The sequence below is a fragment of the Balaenoptera acutorostrata genome, chromosome 3 (assembly GCF_949987535.1).
Source record: "Balaenoptera acutorostrata chromosome 3, mBalAcu1.1, whole genome shotgun sequence".
NCBI classification, from domain to species: domain Eukaryota; kingdom Metazoa; phylum Chordata; class Mammalia; order Artiodactyla; family Balaenopteridae; genus Balaenoptera; species Balaenoptera acutorostrata.
The window spans coordinates 170753597-170773929 of NC_080066.1; the positions used below are offsets into that span (position 1 = coordinate 170753597).

Here is a 20333-nt window from a genome sequence, read left to right on the forward strand (position 1 = left end):
AAAATGAACAAAGTGAGCCTGTCACTTCAAGGAAAATAACTCTAAAGTTATTTGTTGCCAATGATAAAATTCAAGCCATCAAGCTAAAAATATCAGGATTTTTGGAAAACTTCTACCTTCTATTGTGAACTTGACAACTTCTCAACACTTAAAAGACTTTTCTGGTAAGACTGGTGGTGATACCAATAACAAAAGTGAGTTTTTGACACTGTCTAAAGAAATGTGAACCAATACTTTCCAAATGACCAACGTATAATATTATAAAGTCAGGTACAGGTAAAAAGATCTACTCAGTATGCATGACAGATCAACGGGTATTAATTTAACATAGTATTTATTACAAGTTCATTGATATGATTTAGAATTCCATTTTAACTAATTTAAGAAACTAGCACATGCAGACTTTTGGTACAGTATCAAAGAATATACCAAATTATCTGAAGGCTTTAAAAATACATCTTTTTCCAACTATGTATCTGCAAGCGGCTGGATCTTCTTCATATTGTTTCTTCAAAACAAATGACTGAAGACAGAATAGATATGAGAATCAGCTGCCTTCTATTAAGGAGATACTTTTCTCTCAATATTTTTTGTTGTGGAAAATAGTTATTATTCATTAAAAAAAAATGACTTATGTTAAACACTGGGGCTCCCAATCAGGGGTGATTTCGTCCCCCAGGGGACTTCTGGCCATGGCTGGAGACAGTTTTGGTTGTCGTAATGTGGAGGGAAGAAGGTGCTACTGGCATCTAGTGAGTAGAGGCCAAGGGTGCTGCTATATATCCTATAACACACAGGACGACACCCCACAACAAAGCATTATCTAGCTCAAAATTTCAATAGTGCTAAGGCAAACCCTGTTTTAACATACAATGGATTTAAGTTTTTAAATTCTCAATTTCAATTTCTAATACAGTAAATTATCAATATAACCCATATAAACAAATACTCTTTGGGATGCTCAGTAACCTAAGAATTAAGGGTCCTAAGATAAAAATAAATGATTCACTTCTATATTGTAATAAAAGCACTCTAATAATAAAAGCTTATGCCAGTAACATCTATAGTTATTACCTAACACTAAACTTGATACCTTGTAAATTAATTAGCTGGAATAACAAGATAGGTTTTAAAAGAGCTCACCTGTTCTTTATGTGGTAATATATTGCTAAGGTCATACTGTGGAGGAAAAAAAATACATTGTAATAACTGATTTTTATCATATCAGGCCTGAAGACATTTTTAAAAAGGGGTTAGCAAGGAGGGAAGACCTTCCAGAGGCCCAGTGGCCCCGAAATCCTCGAATTCAGAACAGTACCACATGGGTGCTTTCCCCCTTGTTTTAGGTTCTTCAGCTTTTAGCAAAATTAGGAGACCCAAAATGCTAGATATGCTGAAGGCATGTTTTGGTTGATTATTATAATATATAAATTATTACATATTTCCCCTGTCATTTGTCCGTCTACCCACAAAACCTCCTGTCCTGTACAAGTTATATCTATCTATACACATGTTTAAATTTAAGCCATATAGTAGTTGTTTGTGTGTGGGGGGGTGTGTGTGTGTGTGGTTTTTTTGTTAGCCCCTGCATTTCAGTTGATTTAGTTCGCTATCCACCTACCCATCCGTTTTCCATTATTTCCCTAAAAGTAAATAATAAAAGTGCTCTATACCAAAATGATTTAAAATCACTTTTACATAATTATTAGAAAATTTAATAGCAAAATTTTATAGCCACAAAACTGATGATAGGTCTAGCTATCCTGAAATAAGCAGTGCTAATAATACAGCATAATACTACACAGTATACTATTAATGACAGGTATTTCCAAATTATTTTAAATAAAGTATTAATGAACAGATAGATACAAGTCCTTAGGTAGTCTTTTTTTTTTTTTTTAAAGACAATTTTTTTTAAAGCAGATATTCATTTTTAATTATTTATTTATTTATTTATTTATTGGCTGTGTTGGGTCTTCGTTTCTGTGCGAGGGCTTTCTCCAGTTGCGGCGAGCGGGGGCCACTCTTCATCGCGGTGCGCGGGCCTCTCACTATCGCGGCCTCTCTTGTTGCGGAGCACAGGCTCCAGACGCGCAGGCTCAGTAGTTGTGGCTCACGGGCCTAGTTGCTCCGCGGCATGTGGGATCTTCCCAGACCAGGGCTGGAACCCGTGTCCCCTGCATCAGCAGGCAGACTCTCAACCACTGCGCCACCAGGGAAGCCCGGTAGTCTTTTTTAAGTTACTATATTCCTAAGTTATTCACAGATGTTGTATATTAGGCAACAAAGGGGTTCTCTGGTTAAGTTATATGCTCCCCTTTGTTCTCAGTGTCTAAAATGAAACTCAAAATAATTGAGGGAAGGCAAATCTGAATTTTATAATAGGTCTATAGAATCTTAGCACTTGTATAAAGGCCTGTAACACCGTTAGCATCAGAGATGGATACTTCTATAGCGCTTCAAAGTTTCATCTTCAAATGGATTTTAAAATCGCAGCATTAGAAGTTTTATGATGGAAAGGACCACTGAACCGTAGATGACATTTAATTAAACAACCCATTTTACAGATAAGGGAACCAAGGTTTAAAACTGACTTACCTAAGGTCCCACTAATTATCAGAAGCAGTTCTCTTTCTCCTGCCCTCTAACCAAATAGTGGCTCCCAAGCTCAGCTGCACACTGGGATCATCTGAGAAGCTTTAAAAACTGCCTGGCTTCTGCTTCAAGATGTTCTGATTTAACCGGCACTGGGTATGACTTGGGCATCAGGACTGTTTTTAAAGATCCCCAGATGACTGCAGCGTGCAGCAAAGTTTAGGGATGAATGAGTTAGGGTTAAGATCGGAGAATCACTCGGGATGCTTTTGTCCATATAATCATGCTTCACATCATTCCCCATCTTGTCAGAAGGTGTGTGTCCGTGGGTGAGAGAGAGAGAGACAGACAGACAGACACACAGACACTGTGTCTTGGAGGCGGGGGCAGGCGGGTGGACTTTGTGCATCCAGAAACATATATCTTGAAAAGTTGCATAAGTGATACTAATAAGGCTCACCTACCCCACTGAGAACAACTACCCCACTGAAAACTAAGCCCATGATAAACATTTTCAAAATCATTCCTAAAAGCCAATTGGCCCTATTAATTTTCTCAGTAAACCTTTATTTCACCAATAATGAATGTGATGAATGATCATTTTTAAAACTTAATGAGAGCAAATTAAAATTTACTGTACTTCCAAAAATTAGACTAGGTCGGGAAAAAAAAGGATGAAACCTACTTGTCTGAGCAAGGTTAATCTTTTTTTTTTTTTTTTTAATTTTATTTAATTTTACTTATTTTTGGCTGCATGGGGTCTTTGTTACTGTGCGCGGGCTTTCTCTAGTTGCCAAGAGCGGGGGCTGCTCTTTGTCGTGGTGCGCGGCCTTCTCACTGTGGTGGCTTCTCTTGTTGCACAGCACGGGCTCTAGGTGCGTGGGCTTCAGTAGTTGTGGCACACGGGCTCAGTAGTTGTGGCTCGCGGGCTCTACGGCACAGGCTCAGTAGTTGTGGCGCACGGGTTTAATTGCTCTGCGGCATGTGGGATCTTCCCAGACCAGGGCTCGAACCTGTGTCCCCTGCGTTGGCAGGCAGATTCTTAACCACTACACCACCAGGGAAGTCCCTGAGCAAGGTTAGCCTTCAAAGTACTTTTGAATTATATACTGGACATCAGACTCTTTTGAATTCAAAAGAAGCTGCGACTCTAGCCAAAGTAGAGTGGTTTTGGTACCCACAGATTCAGTGTCTTGGCTGAATAAAAACATTCAGTGATTCTGTGATAAGTGCCCAAACTCAGGACTTTAGAGATGGGGCTCAGTTTTTGCTGAAACATGATTTGACTGCAACTATTATTGTAAGCAAGAGAGGAAAGTTACCTTATTATGACTGTGAACTTGCTGTCTTTAATTAAAGTAGAAGTTACTGATCATTTAAATAGCTAAAAAAAAAGCTGGCACATTAAAAACCAATTAAAAATATAATTAGCTTATAAAATTAAGACAACAAATAAAATTAAGGATAAGGACATTAATATTTTCAAATAGCATTTCCCAAACTGTGTTCTGGAAAATCAACATTCATATCCTAAGGAGATGTTAATGTTTCGTGGACAACCGCGAGGGAGGAGGCAAGAAGCTCTGCATCCCGTTTGGTTTTTTTCTCCTAAATAAGCTTGAAAGGTTCATCATTAGGGTGTTTTGAAAGTGCATCTCCAATTGTGGACTATGAGGTGCTCCCAGAAATTAAAGAACAGTTTCCATCATCATGACACTGTTCGTGTCTCCTTAAGTATAAGCCTGACCACAGCCATGTTTCCGAAACCTCACCTCTTTTCTTGTTCTCTGCTGTGATTGATACAGTGTGTTGGAGATATATTTATATATATAAACAAAAATTAAATGTGTCTATTAAGTTAAAACCTCAGTTGAACAAATTTCATCTACAAAGAAATTAAGCTTGAGTGTGTATTTCTTAAGACTGGTTTGATATATTCTCCCCCTCTCTGGGGGACAGGAAGGAGAAGTAAAATTTCATACAGAAATAGTGCAGGAAAAAAAAAAATGCACAGTGGGATAAATCTGACAAAATCCAATTAAATTTAAATGCAGATTCGCTTTGGTGCCAGTAGGGGACAAGCTGTTCCTTCTTCTAAGAGTAGCTTCCAAAGTAGTATACATTGTTTGAGGACTACAACTCATAAAGAAATAATTTTTTCTAGAAATAGCCAATAAAAAGTACCTCTCTTTCTCATTATGTTCAACAATGGCTTAACAACAGAGATGCGTCAAATAAAGATTTATACTTTTTCTGGGATTTCTTATTTGCTAACTGGCTTTCCCTTCTATCATGCGCTCTAAGATTAAAATGGAAACTGAAAATTCATATTTAGGTCCTTGAAATCAATATATAGTTGACACCAGTTTTTTAACCTGATCACTGAAAAGGACAATTCAAATGAATGAAATTATGTATGGCTAGGATGCTTTTAGCGATAAGGGGGTCTGTCACTCAGCCCTTGGCAACCTAGTTGTACTCACCGTTTTATTGTGGTTCTAAGATTAGGCTGGCTGACTATGCTGTCATCTAGAAATATTGTTGAGCATGAGTTATACTTTTTAGTAAGCTGCCCTGGAGATACCTGAAGGGGAAGGGAAATAGAAGAAAATGTCACAGTAAGTTAAACCTATAAAGTGTTTTTTCCTTGGTTAAAATGTCAAACGATAAAGCATTAAGATTTTTCTTACACTCCATGAACTGCCTGAGTGTGATGTCATGTGCAGCTCTATGGGAAACCTCTATACTCTGACTTCCACAGACGAGCTTTGAGAAATGGGTTATAAAATGCTGCCTTGATATAGTACCTATAATCAAACCTGGCAAGCACCTATTATAAATTACCTGTATAATAATGTAAAAAGTTTAGAATAAGATTTCAGGGTTTTTTCCTTAAGCAATGAAATGCAGCTGAGATTTCCTATTTCTATTCATTTACTACAATAAAACGTAATGCTTTCTATAATACCGATGTAGGAGCATTTCACTGCAGTAGATGAACACCAATAATAAATGTATTAGTTCAGGAGACAGTGTGACGAAACAAACGTTTTCGAATCAGAGGCTGGGCATGCCAGGGCTGCTCTATCACTAAAAAGCTGGGGGCCATAAGTCTCTCTGGGCCTCAATTTCCTTATCTGGAGGACAAAAAGGTACTGCTTAAAGATTCTCTCGCATCCAAAAAAAACGGATAAAACAACTCTGAGAATTTAACTTCTCACTTCATGTTTAAGTAAGACTGCCATGACATTACTCAAGTGAGAACCTCAGAGAATACTTGCCATTCATTGCAAACTTGTACTAATTCGGTTCTACGTGTTATTTGACACTCCTGCCTCACCCATGCTGCTCTCTGCCTGCAGTGCCTTTTTCTTCCTCCTGTCCCAGCAAGCTTGACCCCATCTTCCTCTAGGATCCCTCTGCCAGCAGGCACACCACAACACTTCTCACTTTCTGCACACTCACACGTCTAATTTACCAACTGTTCCATGGTCTCAGCTGCTTGCATAGTACCACCCTCTTTAGTAAACAAGCTTCTCCAGGTTAGGAAGATTCTTCTCCTACCTCCAGCTACTGAGCACAGAATCTGGGACAAATTAGGATTCAACAAGTGTTTGAGAAATTATTTAAGATCAGTTACAACTGGAGGTAAATCTTACTAAAGATACAAATTCGTGAGAATTTATCTACAGTGGTGTTGGATAGGTGACAAAGAACTTTTTGAGACCCTCTAGAGAATGAACTATCTTTAAAACACTTTAGAAGTATCCATTTATTTGTGAAGAGCCCATGAACACGGCAATAGTCAAATACTAACATGGCCTAAACTATGTTAGGACAACTCTCTTCCTTAAAGTAAGGCCAATAACCAAATCCCAATCACTGAAAGCCACTGGAAGGAAGAGTAGCATTCTTTAATACCACAGAATACAAACAATTTTAAAGCTGGGTTTTGTTTTTGGTTTTTGTTTGTTTACTAATTCAGATGAGCCTTCCTTCCTCCCATTAATATAAAATAGTTTTCACCATGCTGTCACACTCTCCCATCAATGTCCTCCACAAATACATGAAAGGTGAGGCAGGGAGAAAATCTAGTTGATGCTTTTTAAAATACAGAGCATTTAAATAAAAATTGCCAGTATCCAATCATCAGAAATATCCAAAGGGCATATATAAAACACCATTTTGCTTGTTTCAGATGCTTTATGCAAAGCCACTTATTCCTTATTAACAAAAAGTTCTAGATGTAACATATTTGAAAAGTATCACTATTTGGAAGACTAAGTTCTCCTTCAAGCTAGAAATGTTTTAAACTAAAACTCTGATATGGTCCTTAAGCTATTTGGTTAATGTGTAATTTTAGAATCTCAAAAAACAGATACAGCATGAAAAATGAAAATTCACTCATTCAAATACTTTGATTCTAAACGAAGCAGGTTATCTTTTAAGGTCACTACTATTAGGGTATAATATGACATACACTACACGTAATAAAAGTCAATTCTGACCAAAAATCTAAATATATGAGGGGAATAAAAATAGTAAGGAAATGTACCAAAATATAGACTAGTTGGTAGAGCTTTGGGTGCTATTTATCCTGTTTTCCTCTATTAAAAACTTTTTTTTCTATTATGAATGTATATTGATTTGTCTTTGGAAATATTACTGCTAAAACATTTAAAATTTTTAATTAGATGTGGTCTATAGTCCTATGGGGGCTCATTTAATGTATCAGCAACTTACAGTCTACTGGCTCGATCCTACAAGAGAAACACTTCCACAGGCCTACTCCTGAAACTATTCAAACTTTCCAGCATCTAGTGTTCACTAAAGGATGGCAGAATTGAAGCCTCTGAGCAAAGCCTAGCTATGTTAGCTGCCAGCAGATTACTTTCCTCTCATCTTGCTTGAAAATTTAAGATAACTGTCCTTTATGATTAAAGCCTTACCATTGCTGGCTCACAACCTCAATAAACTGCACTGACACACATAAGGGTATAAAATGCAAATACAAAAAAAAAAAAAACAAGTAGCAAAAAACACTACTGACAGTTTAATGTTCATAGGTATTATTTCAATTGGTCACTGAAGAAGAGTATTTATCTTCATTCAGCACTAAGGACAAAATACATGGACTTTTACAATCTTTATAAGGGGAAAGGTTGCTTAGTAGACTTCAGGTTTAATGGTGAAGACTAGAAAATAATCATACCTAGGAGGCTAGTAAGTAACAACCCTCAAAGCTTATCATTAAAGGTCAAGTACCTGTTGAAATCCTGCCCCCACCCAATGACTCTTCCCACTGTGCCTACTGCCTCTGATTTTAACCCATTAAAAGAATAAAGCTGGAGAGAGCGAGAGTACGAAGCGCGGCAACCCGAGTCATGGCAGGACAGGCATTTAGAAAGTTTCTTCCCCTCTTTGACCGAGTATTAGTTGAAAGAAGTGCACCCGAAGTTGTAACCAAAGGAGGCATTATGCTTCCAGAAAAATCGCAAGGAAAAGTATTGCAAGCAATGGTAGTAGCTGTTGGATCAGGCTCTAAAGGAAAGGCTGGAGAGATTCAACCAGTTAGTGTGAAAGTTGGAGATAAAGTTCTTCTCCCAGAATACGGAGGCACCAAAGTAGTTCTAGATGACAAGGATTATTTCCTATTTAGAGATGGTGACATTCTTGGAAAATATGTCGACTAAAATAAGTCACTATTGAAATGGCATCACGTGAAGCTGCCCGTTCCCCCAATGGCATCACGTGAAGCTACCACTGAAGTTCTGAAATCTTTCATCCTGTAAATAATTTCCGTGTTTTTTTTATAATAAAGTAATGATATCCAAACTAATGATATTCAGTGTCTCTGAAATTTAGTTTTCTCTGTATTGATTTAAACATTCCCAAATAAAAGTATATAAATGAAAAAAAAAAAAAAAAGAGAATAAAGCTGAAGTTCACTTTTTTCTTCCCCCTTTTCACAAGTTTTGGATACGTTTATTAAGAATCAATGACTTTAACTGAAAAGTCTGTAATACTCCATCTATGTTGCACATTAATGGACAATATGGTAGGGTGAGTGGTTTGAATAGAATTCATACTCCAGGCCTTAGTAGAAAAGTATAATATTCTAATTATAGGTATAATCAAAAATATTGTCTGAATTAATATCGTTAATTATATTGAATTAAACCTCAAACTCAGAACCTATATTCAAAGAATAAATCTAAGTTTGAGTAGACTGACCACAAATCTATTTCCTCTTCCCCTTCTTTCAGATATCATCTCAGTAGAATTAAAGGCATTTTTTAAAAAAGCTATACATAAGACAGGATAAACAGCAGATGATTTTTAATGTTTGAAAGGTGAAAAGACTAGATAAAGGAGTGGTAACTGACATGGCAGAAAGGAGGAAGCACAACCTTGGTACCTACGGAGAGTGACTAGGACAGGAACAAGAAAACCAGTTCGTCTTACAGAACCCAAGGCAGGCTCAGGGTTCAGAGGCGTGGTCCCCAAATCCTTGCAGTGAGGCCCATCAGTTAACGAGTTGTCCAAGTGATGCTTCCAATTAGATCTTAACAGACAGCCAAGGACCATCACACGTTTGAGGGAAGCCCCCAACAAGTAAGAGATCAAAACAGGAAGAAGGAATGGGACTTCCCTGGTGGCGCAGTGGTTAAGAATCCGCCTGCCAATGCAGGGGACACGGGTTCGAGCCCTGGCCCAGAAAGATCCCACATACCACAGAGCAACTGAGCCCATGCGCCACAACTACTGAGCCTGCGCTCTAGAGCCCATGAGCCACAACTACTGAAGCCCACACGCCCTAGAGCCTGTGCTCCGCAACAAGAGAAGCCACTGCAATGAGAAGCCCACGCACCCAACAAAGAGTAGGCCCAGCTCACCGCAACCAGAGAAAGCCCACGTGCAGAAACCAAGACCCAATGCAGCCAAAAAATAAATAAATAAAATAAAATATAAGGATGCTTTAAAAAAACACAAAACAAAACAGGAAGAAGGAATTGATGGGAGTGATAAAAACTCAGGAGCAAATGAAAACTTGAAATTGCACCAGTGAAAAAAAGAATGACAGGATATAAGAGAACTCTATAAATTGAAAATAAGGTAGACAAAACAATATATTCAATAGAAGGATTAGAGCACAGTCAAGGAAATCTCCAGGAAGCAGGACAAAAAGACAAAATGCAAAGCAGGAGGGGAAAAAAGTTAGCGATCTGGTAAGTCTAAGACTTCCAACATCCGAATAATAGGAACCTGGAAGAAAAAAACAGAATGTCAAAGAAACACACAAAAAAGGTCTATACCAAACCAAATTATGAAATTTCAAAATCCCAGGGAGAGGGAAGGTACTAAAAGGTTCCCGAGAAGGAAGGGATGGGGGGAAATGACTACAATCGGTAATGTACAATGTACCATACAATGTCAACAGGTTTAAGAGCAACAGTGTAAATGAGAAGATGAGAGGGAAGTGTCTTTAGAACTGCAAAAATTAGTTTCAACTGAGAATTCTATACTTTATCAAATAGAAGGAGTTTCAGAGAGGCTAGATCTCTATAAACTTTCTGCCCATGTGCCCTTTTCCCACGAAAATGTGCTCCAGTAAAACAAGGAAGTATAACAAGACAAGAGGGAAACAGAATCTAGGACATAGGGGATCCAACATAAGAGAGCAGAGTTATGTGAGATCCCAGATGACTTCACACAGATATCCCAGGAAAAGAGGCATAGAGCAGGCCTAGGGGAACACCAGTCTATATGGGAGTAGGAAGACAAAAGATTGGGGAAAAGTGTCTCCAAGAAAAAAATGGAACAGATGTGGCTTAGTAGACGGAAAATATTTTTGATAGGCATGTGACAAATGTTAAAACATTTGGGGAAAAAAATAGCTGTTAGAAAACAGGCAAGTGAATATAGTCAGGAAATTAATTCCACAGAAAAAATGAAGAATGTGAAAGCAGGGAGACCGGGCAGGGAGCTACTTACTGCATGTGGCTGTGTGAGATCACGTTGGCTAGGAAAAGGGGGGGTTGGGTTATCCTAGAGAAGTGCAGAAGGGCTCCAATTTCATTAATATTGAAGAAGAAGAATGAAGGGCGTACAAGGAGGAGGCACAGTCAGAGAACTATATGGCTCAGCAGTGCACAATATTTGCAGAGTCGTAGTAATGTAAACATTGATTCTGATTTCATAAAAACTGATACACGTTGAGGGAACACAGGGAGGGAAATAACGTCACGGTGGACCGAAGAAGCTAAGCTTTCACCTGCTATGACAAGAAGTCAATGGACAGTGCTAAAAATTAACTTACCTGTTATACTTTTATTCCTTTGGTTAAAAAATAAGATCAAAAAAATAAGGCAAAAGAATTTAAGGCAGATCTTTATACTACAACCATATTAGTGAAATTTAACTTAAATGTCAGAACCCTTAAAAAATGGGCACTACTAAGTCAAAGACTTTCCTGAATACATTTGATAATTAGGAAAAGAGAGATTTAGAAAATCTACCAAAAAGAGGTCCATGCTAACAGTATTGGATCCATCATATTTTTAGGAATCATGGCAGACATATTTTTAATTCAAACTATTAATTTCTTAACTTTTCAACTGTTTACTTACATGGTTTAAAGGGCTGCTCGTCCTCTTTTCCCGCACTAAGAATAAAAAAAATTAACTGATGAATTCTGATACAAATGCCATAGAAAAATAAAAGTAGTCACTAATTATTTGATGGATTACCAATAACACAATGAGATAAAATTCCATTCTATTTTTTAAAATAATTTCCAACAAAATATATAATTTAAATCACCCAGCAAGATGAGTCCTATAAATAAAATCTAAAAACTTAGTTTCACTTTTTTGACCTAATAGATATTCTGTATTAGGTACAAATGAAAGACTCCCCATTTACAAAAGAAAAGGACAAAGCAAATTAGGCCAGGTGAGAAACTTAGCTAATAAAAAAATTTACCTGCTGCATAGCTGAACTACTAGCCAGGAGTATTTTCTAATTCTTCATTTACACACAGCTTACTTTAATTACCACAACCTACAGATGACAACTCTAAGAACCAGTTTCTGGCCAGGCACTCATCTCCGAACGCACCAGTAGCTCTGGAAGCATCCTGAACCACTTAATGGTAACCTACTCAAATACCTTACTGAAAAAATACACAACTGGAAAGTAACCTATGTTAAACGTAAATTTTAAAATGAGTGTGCTGACCTAAATGAACATATCTACAGCACACAAAACTGTTTTGCTCCAACAAAGGCCAGAAGAATAAAAGCCTGAAGAGGGTCTTAGGCCACACTCTTGCTCACATTGCCTCCTTTAACTCCAGACAGGCATCACAGGCACGGATTCCTTAAGGCTGAAGAGAGAGACAAGCATGGGACAGCTTTTCTTTTCCTGTCTCCAGAGCCCCTCTACATGTGAGCAGCTCATGGCTCTGGAAGAAACTGAGAAATAGAGCAATCCTAACCAGAAATGAGTGGCTCAAGTACACACACTAGAAAAATGCAAGTTAGAAACCCCAGGAGCTTCCAGGTTGGTGAACACGTAGTACCCTTGCAGAGGGCATCAAAGCTCTGTGCCCTGTCCCCATGCCTGGCCCTATGCATCTCTTCCATCTGGCTGTTCCTGAGTTATATCCTTTTATAAAAACCAGTGATCTAACGGAAAAAAACAAAAAGCAAAACAACAACAACAAAAAACCAAACCTCCGTTTTTTATTGTGCTGCTTCACTTTAAATATGATGGAATGTTCACTTCTTGTATTCCTGCTCTCGTAATCAACTGAAAAACTTGGTCACGTATGGCTTTTTAGCAAATAAACTAGGATTTAACATAACATTAAGGAAGACAAGCAGGCAAGCAGGAGTGCAAAAAATTCTACGGTTCTGATTCTCATCTTAAAACAAGGAGGACACAGGAAATTTATATGAGTTTCACATGCTGAGGATAATCTTCTGGAAAACCCCATATGGCATGTTGCTCTTATTACCCTGGCACAGCACTACATTAGGATGAGAACGTTTTGAATAGCTTAAAAGTTCTGAGTAGCATAAATCTGGATGTGAGATAGGCTCGTCTGGTTGAACACTGTGTAAAACAGGGCCAAAATCACAAGGCTCAATTCCCATATATAACAACTGATTTTTCTGATTTGATCAAATGAAAACCTAACTGTGACCTAAACCCTATCATTTGTCTTTAACATATGCGCTCTTCGGAGCAAGGGGAAAAGGACAAAGTAGCATGGAGAAATAGACCACATCTAAATCATGTGGCCAGTTGACTATGTTGATAAAGAGGTGGCAAAATGTATAAACAGGTAGTCTAAGTGTTCTCCTCCCTAAAACACTGACAACTAAAGGAAACTGTATCATCAACATATTAAAATAAGACAAGTGAATACATAAAAAAAGTGAAACATTTAAACCACTGTAAGAGTTTTTCTAAATACCTCCTATAATACACAAAACAAAAACAGTTTTCACTCTTTTTCTCAGGGAAAAAAAAGCATTGCCTTACCCTCTGTTTGAGATTTGCTCCGAAAAACTGTGCTTGGCCTTGGGTGGTCAGAAGGGTTTGGTTCCAAAGCTAAGTCTGTATAGGAAGAAGAGAAAAAGGTGTGGTGATTTAGTTGAGTAGAAAAATACATGATTTTAAAGATAGCTACACATTGATTGAAACCACTTTTAATAGTCTTGAGAAGAGCTTTTAGTAATGACAAAAAGGCAATTTTAGTAAAGGCACAATATAAAAATCCTATTGGGAAACAGCAAAATTGTAGAATCTCTCCATACATGTGGAATAAAACCATGGCTATGTCTTAGACTTCTTTAACTTGCACCTAAATAATCTATGCCATTTTTAGATGAATCATATATGTGACTCCCCTCCTATTTATCAATTAAAAATTCAGTCACCCTCTTTTAACGCTGATATTACTAGCACATTCCAGGAACAGTCTCAAGAAGCAAGTTATGCTGTGGCCAACTACTGTCAGATACCAGCTCAATATATCAAATATGCCAAAACGAAGTGAGTTGCTTTTGGCAAATGTTCTTCAGACAATCAAATGGCTAATTCTAACTCCATTCAACAAATGAACTCATCTAATTGGCTGTGGTTTATCTGGGGGCTATTCATCATGGCAGATTTAAGAGGACTACATAAAAGTTCAATGTTCTAATCTATAGGAACACTTCCATGATAGTGATTTTTAACTTTGCCCTCTATTTCCAAAGCTAACCTCACTTCTTCATTCCACGCTGCGTGATTAATTTGGGGCTTCAATAAGAGTACTTTCTGGAGCAGATCATAGGGCTACTAGAAAAAAATTTTGGCCATACCTACACGAAAAGGTGGGTCTGCCTGTAGCCCACCTTGCACCAAGGTGGGATAGCGTCTTCTATTTAGGCAGAAATACAAAACAAGCACAAGCTACCACACAGGATAGTAAGGTTGTTGTTTAAAACAAACAAACAAACATAAAAGCCCTATGACACGTCCTCAGCAAAGTCCATCTCAAACCATTTAACCAATCTTTTAAGAAACTGGACCAAGATTCAGATAAAGAGTAATGGTTAAGGCAATTATTTCCCAAACCACATAATAACTGATCTGTTTTTGAAAGATAGCTTTGATGGTCAAAGTGAAATACAAATATATCCCTGCCTCTTAGAGAATCCAAAGAATACACACATTGATATATTAAAAACTAATTAGTCTAGTAGTGAATTCTGTCTAACCCAGCATTCCACAAATGTATCTACCTAGAATCCCCTTCTCCCACCCAGAAAGAATTTTGCACGAACAGTAATTTTGGACTTCCCGTTTTAACAGGAATCTGAGCCATCCATTTTAATGTCATTGCCAGCACTAGTAATTTACAGAGCTAAACCAACTGCTTTGTTCTTCATGAAAATTCCTTCACTGAATTTGAAGTTTATCAAGCTGCTTTTGGAGAAAATATTCTATTCAACATTTTTATGTAAAAGACCCATAGAATTATTTTAAAGTTTTTTTCTCCTACATATTTGAAAAACTAAGACAATGGGAAAATAAATTATTTCAGCTGTACACAAAATGGCAGGCAGAGACTTTCACAGCTGCCTCTAACCTATAGCTTCCGAAAGAATTCATGACTACTTACCTATACCAAAAAGAAAGTAAATAGACTACATTTGAATCTAAAAAATAAGCAGAAATGTTTGCAAAGTAGCTGTATTATTTATCAGTGTCTATGGCATGGTAAAACTTAACAATTTTCAATGGAAGTCCAGGAAAATTAAGTGCCAGAATCAAAGAGAAGCAAGCTTTAACACACACACACACACACACACACACACACACACACCCGCCAAACCAAGATGTGCTACTACAGATCTAAATACAAAAATCAAGAAGGCTGGGATAAAAGAAATGACAACATGCAAAAAAAAAAAAGTAAACTTAGCCCAAGTGACCAGAAAAAAGCTGGCACTCTCCCTACTCTATCCTAGGGGGTTCAAAGGTAGGCACAGGACCCAGGACCGGCCAATCAATCACAGCTGTCCTGGGACTTCCCAAGAAAAGAGAAAGGCAGAACTGTACTCTAGGATCCTTAGCTAGTCTTGAGCTGCTGGACACTCCCCTTGCTATCATGAGGGGAAAGGCTTTTCAGGAGACATCAACAGAAGAGAGCAGAACTGAGGAGATCATTTAACTCCTGGGTCAAGTAGTGCTTAACTCTGTGATGTTCTTTTAACTTGCAACTGAAGGAGACCTGGTTAATCAGCAGTACTGATGATCACACTAAAGGTGGGGAAAGGTAAAAGTCACTTGCTCATTCCTTTAACAAATATCATGAGCAAAAATCTGCATGAGACAAAACGATGCTCTGTTTAAAAATTACACACAACCATTCACAATCATTAACACACAATGATTCACAACCGTTACTTTTAGTTGCTTTTCTTATACGTTAAAAAAAGCTCTAATTAGTGTACAATTTATGTCTTCTTGTTACTAACAAGCGCTCTCCACCCCACTGTTGCATATTTATTGTCTAATGAATACACACTGGCCCATCAAGTGTTATTCCTATACTGGACTTAGCCAATCCCCTATTGCTGGGGATTGGTGCTTACAAAGTTCTATTCTTAAAATATTATGAGGAAAATCTTCATGTACATAGTTTTTTAAAATAATGGTTTTATCTCCTTAGCAAAGATCTTCGGAAGTGGAATGACTAAGCCAAAAGGTTAGATCACTTTCACGGCTCCATGTACAATGCTAAATTGCTTCCTAAAGAAGGTGGGGGGCACATTAGGGTATAATGCTACCAATCATGACATTTTGAGTTCCTACCCTTGCTTTGGATACTTGAAAAAAAAAAAAAATTCCTACTGATATGAATGAGGACCCTCACTGTAGATCTAATTTGTATTTCTTTTGATTACACAGTTTGACCATTTTCCCACAGTTATCAGTGTCATTTCCACTTTGGTGAGTTGGCCTATCATTTGAATGTACTGTAAACAACACTGCTGTCAGTTTGCATGAGGTTTTCAGAAAATATTAATCTTTTGTTTATAGCCTATATAACTAACAATTTTCTATATAACTTGCACTTTTTGCTAATGAAAAATACCACATCACTATCTTATAGAATGGACATGTGAGCCATTAGACAGTAAACTCATACATACACACAATATTTCTGCACTTCCCATTAACTATCTTCCCAAGAGCCTAAGGAGACTATGATAAAACCTACCACACTCTTCACTATCACAAAGGTAAGACTGCCGACTATTAAGCAAAGCTTTACCACCCACCATCCCTCTCATCCCTCTCCCCACCACATGCACACACAGTAATTTAGAGACTTCAGGAAATTACTGTGCATTCAGGAAATTACATGGATTCTTCCGCAAGTTATTTCTTTAGAAACCTCTAAGAATGTTTTACCCAGGAGAACTATTCTTGAGCTCATGATTAGGGGTTATGATTAAAACTGTATTTTAAGACCCATCATTTTTGTATTATCAATTTAAATTGCAACTTATTTGACAGCATGATAGGTCGATGTAGAAAAAGTATGATTAAAAAAAAATTAAACTCGGTCTTAATGTAAACATTCCTCAGAGGAAACCTGTAAAACACCACCGACACTGAATACTGTTTTTCCTCCAATCTAAGATTCTACCAGTTGTTAAGATCCATCTCAATTGCAGTTGTTAAAAGTGTGAAAACATAGGCAACTTAGAACAAATGAAATGCATTACTGAAGGCTAAAAGTGTTAAAAACTATGCTATCAAACTGTCGATAAATGATTTTTCCTTGTTAAAATATTAGAGGGAGAGGGAAGTGACCAAGAAAGCATCTGACAGAAGCAGCATATTTCAGAAAGCGATTAATATCAACATATTGGTTTCAATATCTTCCAAAGAAACAGGCGACGTCAGCAGTTTCTGGGCAGCTGCTGGGCACCAGTTTACTTAACGGTAACCACTGCACTTACTGACCTGCCCGAGCATCCCTACACTGGACAGTGTAGTAGTTATATGGCTCATAATACAAACATTACAATCTTTACAGTTACCATGTAAACTGATGACTTCATCTCTTTGAGTCCACACTTGCCACCGCAGTCAGGGAGTTCCTGCCAGCCAGCCCTGAGCTGGGCTGCCTCACCAGAGGGGACACAGCAGGCTCCTGCACCTGCCAGGCTCCGGCTCACCCACGCCTTGACCCTGCTTCCCTAGCTTCTGACAATCCTGGCTTCCCAACTTCCCAGCTCTGGTTTCCAACTGCTTCTGTACCTGCCTCTACCCTGGTTCTCAGTTTTGCCTTATTTTAATCCTCAATCAGTGGTACAGTGATCATGACTGAGAGGTGACACATAGGTAAGTACACCTGGCTTTATATATTTCTGAAGAGTACTTTACTCAGTTTCTTGGACTTTTAAGAACCTTTCTGGGTTGCAAGTTACCTTCATTTCATTTCACATTATGCAGTGTTACTGTTTTAACTCTTAAGTTTTATTACTTTAATACACTAAAACAACAACAACAAAAAAGGGTGAGAAAAAAGGTAGTATTCCAAAGAAGCTCACATAATGTCAACAATAAATCCTCTTCCTATATGCCATGCATTTGGAACTTACAGTCCTACTCTCTATCAATACTCATTTTTAAAACCTTGGACAACTCAATTTATACCTAAGAGAAGAATTCCTACACTACCTAACTCAGAACATGGTGAGAATCAAATGAAATGCAAGAGCAATCTATATACTACAGCCTATTTTAGACCCTTATCATTCCTCTGCATATAATCCTTCAATGGTTTCCCATTACAATGAGACTAAAATTCATATTTTTTTGTCAAGGCCCACTAGGCATACAAGGTCTTAATCCCCCATATTCCTCCTGGCATTCATTCACTCAGCTGCAGCCACCCATCTTTCTGTCCTTGGCACGCATCAAGCATATTCCCTTCTTAGGAACTGCACAGAAGCCTCTTCTCCCACAGCCTCACATGGCTCTCTTAGGACTGCTCATGGGTCGCTTAAGGAGAGAAGCTGTCTTTAACCACCCCTTGTAAAACTGTCCTCCTCCCCAGCCCATTACACCTTCATTTTCTTTCTTAGTGTTCTCACTACCTGATGTTATTCTTGTGTCGTCAGCCCCCAGGCACCTCTAGAAAGTAAGGACCTGAGTTAGGATACGGGTTTTGTCTTGTCTAACCACTGTTTGTCCTGCCTCTGGAATGGTGCCTAATAATCACGTTTCAGTGTACCCAAAACCAGTTAAGTTTCTCCCAATTTTCCCACATCATCTAAGATTTCTTCTAATGCTGTCTTTTGATGTGTCTGTCACCTAAGACCAGAGTTAATTTCAGATCTCTTAGAGTAGTAGTTTAGTGACTCAGAATCAAAGACACAAGACAGGTTACCAAGAACCACGAAAACCTAAAAGAGGAAATCTAATGTTCAGTGAAAAATCAATGGTAACTTTAATTTGGGAAAAGAACATTTAATGTTAAAATACCTTTAGTACACTCAAAATGGATTAGAGACCTAAGTATAAGACTGGACACTATAAAACTCTTAGAGGAAAACATAGGAAGAACACTCTTTGACATAAATCACAGCAAGATCTTTTTTGATCCACCTCCTAGAGTAATGGAAATAAAAACAAAAATAAACAAGTGGGACCTAATGAAACTTCAAAGCTTCTGCACAGCAAAGGAAACCATAAACAAGACGAAAAGACAACCCTCAGAATGGGAGAAAATATTTGCAAATGAATCAACGGACAAAGGATTAATCTCCAAAATATATACACAGCTCATTCAGCTCAGTATCAAAGAAACAAACACCCCAATCCAAAAATGGGCAGAAGACCTAAATAGACATTTCTCCAAAGAAGACATACAGACGGCCACGAAGCACATGAAAAGATGCTCAACATCACTAATTATTAGAGAAATGCAAATCAAAACTACAATGAGGTATCACCTCACTCCTGTTAGAATGGGCATCATCAGAAAATCTACAAACAACAAATGCTGGAGAGGGTGTGGAGAAAAGGGAACCCTCTTGCACTGTTGGTGGGAATGTAAATTGATACAGCCACTATGGAGAACAATATGGAGGTTCCTTAAAAAACTAAAAATAGAATTACCATATGACCCAGCAATCCCACTACTGGGCATATACCCAGAGAAAACCGTAATTCAAAAAGACACATGCACCCGAATGTTCATTGCAGCACTATTTACAATAGCCAGGTCATGGAAGCAACCTAAATGCCCATCAACAGACGAATGGATAAAGAAGTTGTGGTACATATATACAATGGAATATTACTCAGCCATAAAAAGGAACGAAATTGAGTCATTTGTTGAGACGTGGATGGATCTAGAGACTGTCCTACAGAGTGAAGTAAGTCAGAAAGAGAAAAACAAATATCGTATATTAATGCATGTATGTGGAACCTAGAAAAATGGTACAGATGAGCCAGTTTGCAGGGCAGAAGTTGAGACACAGATGTAGAGAATGGACATATGGACACCAAGTGGGGGAAACTGCGGTGAGGTGGGGATGGTGGTGTGCTGAATTGGGCGATTGGGATTGACATGTATACACTGATGTGTATAAAACTGATGCCTAATAAGAACCTGCAGTATAAAAAAACAAACAAAACAACTAATACTAAACTTTCATTGGGTTATTTGTATGGAAATATGTTAATATAAATGTTTCAGACATTACATGAAATTTCTAAAAATCTTATATTTGTATTTGTATGGAAATATGTATGGAAATATGTTAATATAAATGTTTCAGACATTAAAAAAAAATACCTTTACTACAAAATGACTCACCCTATGAATTTAATTAAGTCGTAAGACAAAGTGTACAATCAGAATGCTATAGGGAAGTATCAATACAATGCATCCGTTTTTATCTGTGTCCCCTGAATAAAGCATTAGAATGGGATTATAAAAGATGCTCAACCATAAAGGCTGGGTAAATGAATTATGCTCCAACCATTCGATGGCACAGTAAACAGTTGGTAAAAGGCAGGCTGTAGAGCTGTGCGCAGTTGCATGGAAATACATCACCCTGGAGCACTCTCTAGGTGTCAGCACAGTTCCAGGAGCTTCATGTCGTTACTTTTGTTTATAACAAAAAGTTACAAAGTGGCACATAAAGAACAAT

The 20333-nt window shown here is 37.8% G+C and overlaps 2 protein-coding genes across 11 annotated transcripts in view; one reads left to right on the forward strand and one right to left on the reverse strand.

Moving 5' to 3' along the window:
• Positions 1-20333, reverse strand: part of LOC130707525 (cyclin-Y-like protein 1) — a 49324-nt gene that overhangs the window by 11702 nt on the left and 17289 nt on the right. For 4 of the 10 annotated variants that reach the window (XM_057542504.1, XM_057542506.1, XM_057542503.1 and 1 more), the window contains 4 exons: positions 13147-13221; positions 11226-11260; positions 5079-5179; positions 1144-1179 (listed from right to left, as the gene is read on the reverse strand). In XM_057542504.1, the coding sequence (XP_057398487.1) occupies positions 1144-1179; positions 5079-5179; positions 11226-11260; positions 13147-13221 (247 nt within the window). Of the gene's footprint in view, positions 1-1143; positions 5180-9017; positions 11261-13146; positions 13222-20333 lie in introns of all 10 variants that reach the window. The other 6 variants (XM_057542510.1, XM_057542511.1, XM_057542508.1 and 3 more) reach the window with 5 other exon arrangements.
• Positions 5597-8363, forward strand: LOC130707533 (10 kDa heat shock protein, mitochondrial-like). The gene has a single exon (XM_057542570.1). It carries the CDS (start codon positions 7980-7982, stop codon positions 8286-8288), a length of 309 nt encoding a protein of 102 aa, XP_057398553.1. The 5' UTR covers positions 5597-7979; the 3' UTR covers positions 8289-8363.